Source organism: Sinocyclocheilus anshuiensis, unplaced genomic scaffold (assembly GCF_001515605.1).
Source record: "Sinocyclocheilus anshuiensis isolate Anshui unplaced genomic scaffold, SAMN03320099.WGS_v1.1 scaffold1372, whole genome shotgun sequence".
In the NCBI taxonomy this organism is placed as follows: domain Eukaryota; kingdom Metazoa; phylum Chordata; class Actinopteri; order Cypriniformes; family Cyprinidae; genus Sinocyclocheilus; species Sinocyclocheilus anshuiensis.
In genome coordinates, this window is record NW_015546103.1 from 644,715 (window position 1) to 650,772 (window position 6,058).

General features: G+C 36.2%; 1 protein-coding gene across 1 annotated transcript; it reads right to left on the reverse strand.

The window, feature by feature from the left end:
• Window positions 1-1,086: 1,086 nt before the first annotated feature.
• On the reverse strand, window positions 1,087-3,482 carry LOC107700592 (trypsin-3). The gene is made up of 5 exons (XM_016502311.1): window positions 3,426-3,482; window positions 2,880-3,030; window positions 2,458-2,708; window positions 1,637-1,773; window positions 1,087-1,544 (listed from the first exon to the last, which is right to left on the reverse strand). The coding sequence occupies exons 1-5, from the start codon at window positions 3,463-3,465 to the stop codon at window positions 1,395-1,397; spliced, it is 729 nt and encodes a 242-aa protein (XP_016357797.1). The 5' UTR covers window positions 3,466-3,482; the 3' UTR covers window positions 1,087-1,394.
• Between the last annotated feature and the right edge of the window lie 2,576 nt (window positions 3,483-6,058).

Here is a 6,058-nt window from a genome sequence, read left to right on the forward strand (position 1 = left end):
GAGAGAGAGAGAGAGAGATGCAGAGCGTGTGCAGAGCAAGGGGACATGAGGAACCGTATTGAGAACCGCTGCTTTAGAACATTGATTTTGAAACTTGTGAATCCATTAAAATTGTTAGAAGACAGAATCGCGATTCATTTATGAATAGATTTTTACGTGCACCCCTAGTTTTCTCTTCCTCTTCTCTAAAGCAGCGCAGCATGGCCTCGCCCCCTTTGCTGCCTTTTCCCGAGGGCGGGGTTTATCTGGGTTTGTGATGTCACGAACCCGGGAAGTAACTCGTAGTCCCTACGAGCCATTTTTGTAGGCATTAAACTGCCAGAATTTTAAAAAACGATATCTCCGTTTTCATTGAACTTTCAGCTTCGTAACTTTGCAGATATTGTTTATGCTCAAACAGCAACATTACACACTAAGGTTAAAAAATTGAAATCCCAATCAACCACCCCTTTAATGTTTCCCTCTACTGTTTTCTAGGTGGAATTGTTGGAATTGCTGTTTTTACTTCTATCAGGCACAAGTGTATCACTATAATGTTATTTTATTTATTTATTTATCATACTGGCACTGCACCTTTCTAACCATTTATATTGGCAAAACGTTACGTTGTATGCTTAAAGTTAAACTTCACCCAAAGCTGAAAATTCTGTAAAAATTTCTGTCATGTTGATCCAAACTGATCAGACTTTAGTTAATCTTAAAAATACATATTAAGATATTTTTAAATGAAACATGAGAGGTTTCTGTCCCGCCATAAAAAGGCGTCTATATTTGTCTATATTTGATCCATGAGTGGATGACAAAATAACCCAAATTGGCCTTTCATTTAATGAAACTTTTCAGGCTTCAGGCAGTTTTGTAAATGTTACAAGCCAGCAGATGGCCCTGTTGTCAATACTCTGAAGTATGTGACACTGCACACTCACATGATGTGGTACTTCATTGTACCATGCCAGGGTGATGCTGTAGCAACATAGTGTTAGGGGTGGGGAGCAACCATGGTTAAAGAAAACGTTAAAACATACAAATAAAAGACAGAAACGCATACTTATTTCAGAGTGAATTTAATTCAAAGATTAAGATATACAAAGATGTTGCACTCAAAAATGCAAAGGAAAATAGAAAAAGGAAAATGAATAGTCCCGCTTTCTAAATAAAAGAGCCAATCACTAATTGGTAAAGTCATTGCATCACTGCAGCTGCTGTTAGAAGCTCTGGCTGCTATAGAATTTGATGTTTCCTCATTCAAATAGATAGGAGCTGTACTTGCATGACTGAAATAGCTATCTGAGAGGCATTTCAAAATTAGATGACTTGCCTTAAAGGGACTTTGACTTAATTACAGATATTTAGGAAAATTAACTTGTAAAGGACCAACCAGAATGAATAAACAGTTAGTTATTAGCTATGATGGATTTGATCCAGCTAGTGTAGCGGCACACCTCAACATAAACCCCAGGAAAGTCTGGTTCAGCGCAGCCTTTGCCAAAGGAAACAACACCTTTCAGTTTCCCGCTGCACACTACAGGGCCACCTGAATCCCCCTGAGAAGAAAATTGGAAAGTGAAAAGGAAAAACGTGCATTTGTATGTAAATTTCAAACACAAAAATTTTTTAATCAATATCAATTACATACCTGGCATGAGTCTTTCCCTCCCTCCATGAATCCAGCGCAGAACATGTTTTTAGTTATTATTGTACCATACGCACGCTTACACTGCGCCTTTGAGAGTACAGGCATATCCAAACACTGCAGGACAGAAGCAGAGCCAGCTGAAAAGAGAATATGAGCAGCGTTAAAACTTTTCATCTTCTACAGATCTAATGGTTGCATGCAGGCTTGACGCAAGCATGGAGCGAGGCCCCATCATGCATCAAGCTCGGAATCTTTTGTCAAAAAGGATGCTAACTAAAAGGGTTACACTTTACTTGAAGGGGTGTGCATAAGACTGACATGACACCTTCATAATCATGACATGACACCTACATAATCATGACATGACACATGTCATGAATATGAAGGTTTTTTATGCATGTTTATGACAACTGTAATTAAGTGTCATTCGCTCAGTTATGTAATTTTTAATGCAAAGATGACATTGTTTGAGATGTCTTTGTTATGGGCTATGGTTAGGGGTAAGGGTAGGGGTAGGGGTAGGTTAGGGTTAGGTCAAATAATGTCATATTTGCATTAAAAATGACATAACTGAGCGAATGACACTTAATGACAGTTGTCATAAACATGCATAAAACCTCCTTCATATTCATGACATGTGTCATGTCATGATTATGAAGGCGTCATGTCAGTCTTATGCACACCCCTTCAAGTAAAGTGATACCACTAAAAGTTTTATATTAAAATATATATAGAAAATTTTAATACAAAATAAAATAAGTTTTAATATACGTTTTATTTTAAAGTATATATAGAAGATTTTCATTACTCAGCCATCTCACCTTCAGTTCTGCCCCATCCAGAAACCAAGCACTTCTCCCCTGCAGAGGAGCATTTGGTTGCCAGAGGGACTGGCTTCACATACTCGTTGAAGGTGGCAGGTTTTCTCAGCTTGATCAGCAGGATATCATTGTTATGAGGCTGATCATTGTATTTCGGGTAAGGAATGATCTTCTCTACTCTGATCCTCTGCTCTGTGTTTTCAGCAGCATGCAATTTGTGCTTTCCCAGCAGGATGCGGAGACGATTACGTCTGTTTGACAAGCAACTCATAAATGTACAAATACATTTCAAACTAAAATATTCCAAAGTAGAGCTGGATCCCAGTGTTCAATAGACTAGTTAATGGAACTGAAAGGTACTCTATAGTGAAAAATGAGATTGATGAAGTAACATGAATAAAAAAGTGAGGTTATATACTCACGAGAATGTGCAGTGAGCAGCAGACACAACCCAACTTTCATTAATCAAAGATCCTCCACATGCGGTTCTATTATCGCTAAGGTAAGCTTGCCAGGGCTGGGAGTGGGGCTGACATTCATACCCTCCAATGATTTTATCTCCTGAGCTGAAAGCTTTATAAAAATGTATTGTTCTTTAATTAACAGTAATGTTAAAAACTATCTATAATACAGGTCAGTGTAGGTATAAACTAACAATTGTTAATTGTCATGTTATTTCAATAGTCCACTAGACATTCTACTAATTATAAGTAACTTTGCAACTAACTAACTAAATATTAGAATATCTGTAGACTGTTAGGTTAGGGTTAGATTTAGTAGAATGAGTTGACTACTCACAAAGATACGTATAGTCTGTTGGAGGACCATCAAAATAAAGTGTTAGCAGCAGACAGTCTACTAATACTAATGACTGCTAGTTGCAAAGTTGCTTATAGTTAGTAGAATGTCTAAAGTGGACTATCAAAATAAAGTGCTACCAGAATAACTGATAAGAGAGATCTACATACCCACAACCACAACCAGTAGAATGAACACAGTGGTCTTCATTGCAATTGAGGAGAGGAGAGAGCACATCTGTTAAGTCCAGGAATAGCATTCATGTTTTTATGCAATCGATTTAACACTGACACCTACAGAACAACCAATAAGATCACGACTAATGATTGGGAAACAAAAATAAGCATGTGGGACAACAATTTTTACCCACTTTTTTACACAGTTTTGCATGGGAATGATAAATGCAAGTGTTGACTTGGTATAAATCTTAGACAAAAACAGAAGTTTTACAACTTAAACATTTTACTATGTATGTTTACTTGTTTATGGTTTAATAAATACACAAGAAAAAAAAATCTACAGGATTCCAACGTATTTTCCATTTCATAAATTATTTTCCAGACTTAAATGTACAGACTTCTCTGTCAATTTTGTTCAGGCTGTATTTCATAGTAAAAAACAAATAATAAAGGGTGTAAGAAAGAAAAGTTAAATTCACAATACTGAATTCACAATTTAAAACTGTTGTTGTCAACCAAATTCAATAGCTGGTACCTACCAGTAAAATTTCACTGTTTTTCGTACCATAGCAAACACTACTGGGACTATTTAACATTTGAAATGTATATATACGTATTTTAGCACACCAGGGTGACTACGAACATGAAATTGTCCAACCATGGCTTCCTGTTTCACAGGAAGATATATATGAGGGAAAACAAAGGCCAAATTCCCTTAACCATCCATCACAATGAGAAAAACAAAGAATATAGTTCTGATGTGCAGCTCTTGTAGAAAGAAAGAAGAAGGAAGTTACTCCAGTCTAGAGGAAGTGGTTTGATGTAAGTGAATAAGATATTCTGCCTTCTGGTGAAGGTGGTTGACAAAAATGGTCTTGCTGAAGTGTGAGTAGACCAGCTCTCTGTATGTAAGCAGCGTTGTGAAGACAAGCATTATTTTTGCTTGCTTGTTTATATCTACATTCTCAAATTCTCAAATAACTGCCATGATGACTTTTGCTCTACCCACTTAAGTAGAAGTATTTGCGCTGTCCAATCTATAAAGACTGTGTCTGTTCCCAAATAGTGAGGTCAAAATATAAATTTAATGCAGGGTCTAGAAAAAAATCTGATCGTGATTAAACCAGAAAAATGTAAAATAAATGAACAAAAACAATTTTTAAAGTTTGGGCTCCTAAACATTAGATCACTCGCACCCAAAGCAGTTATTGTAAATGAAATGATCACAGATAATAGTTTTGATGTACTCTGCTTGACTGAAACCTGGCTAAAACCAAATTATTATATTGGTCTAAATGAGTTTACTCCACCAAGCTACTGTTATAAGCATGAGCCCCGTCAGACTGGTCGTGGCGGCAGTGTTGCAACAATATATAGTGATATTCTCAATGTTACTCATCCTTACCAGGTCAAGAAAATATGATCATATTACCCCAATTCTACAGTCGCTTCACTGGCTATCTATTAAGTTCCGTATCAATTACAAAATATTATTACTTACCTACAAGGCCCTTAATGGGTTACCTCCTGCGTACCTAACTAGCCTTCTACCACGCTACAATCCATCACACTCCTAAGGTCGCAAAACTCTGGACTTTTGGTAGTACCTAGGATAGTTTGTACTGCAGTTATATCTGATCAAATGAGCATTATTATTTTTTAGCTTGGGTTAAACAAATCAATGTTGCTTGGTTGGAACAGCAGCTACGCTAATTATGTCTTAAACACCAAGATGGGACAAGTACCCTCGGCATAGGTTGGCACAGTGGACCAGTTCGTGGAGAGTTTTTGTGATATTAATGAATATTAACACAGATCATTAGATGGAATACACTGCAGTGTATACTGTATTTAGAACAATATAGTTAACAATATACACCAGGGTTTGAAAACAAGACAAAAATAAAATGAACAACAAGAAAATCAATCCACAAGATATGAATGTCTGTTGGTTTCTCTTTTATGTTTGTAATTCTTCTTTTTAAAAGTTGTAATCTTATTTATTGCTCCTACTTATTTAGGTAGCCTTTAACTCATTAGTGTTATTGAGCTTTAAATATGTATTAAGCTACTCTGTCTTTTTGATTAACTTTATGGTTCTTATTCTATTTTATCTTTGGTGTAGTGTTTCCTAACACCGCTTGTTTACCTTGTCTTTGGCAAATTTTGAATAAAGAACACAGCAAAATGAAATAAAATTAAATACTGTATGATTATCATATAAATCATTAAAAAAATAAAAATAAAATTTCCACAACTGAAATGTTCATCAATAACAAATAAATTAGATTTACATTCAATGGTCAATGACTGGTACTCTTTTGAAAAACCCTTTGTTTCTATGAATATGGTCTGTATGGTTTCTTGAGATTTTCAGTACAAAACGGTCGGTTCAATCCTACTAGTTTCCAAGCAAAACAGAATGTTTTCCCACTTCTATCAGGCAGATGTTCACATAGTGCAATGAAATGTCCTTGAGTCACAGCAACAGTAATCCTTTTTCTTGTCTTAATAATCAAATCACTCTTGGGTGGCTCGACATCTCAAATCCATGAAGGGGGAAAGTTTCAACTCAAGCAATGCTCGCACTGGACACATGCAATTAAGCTTCTGCTGGTCTGGCT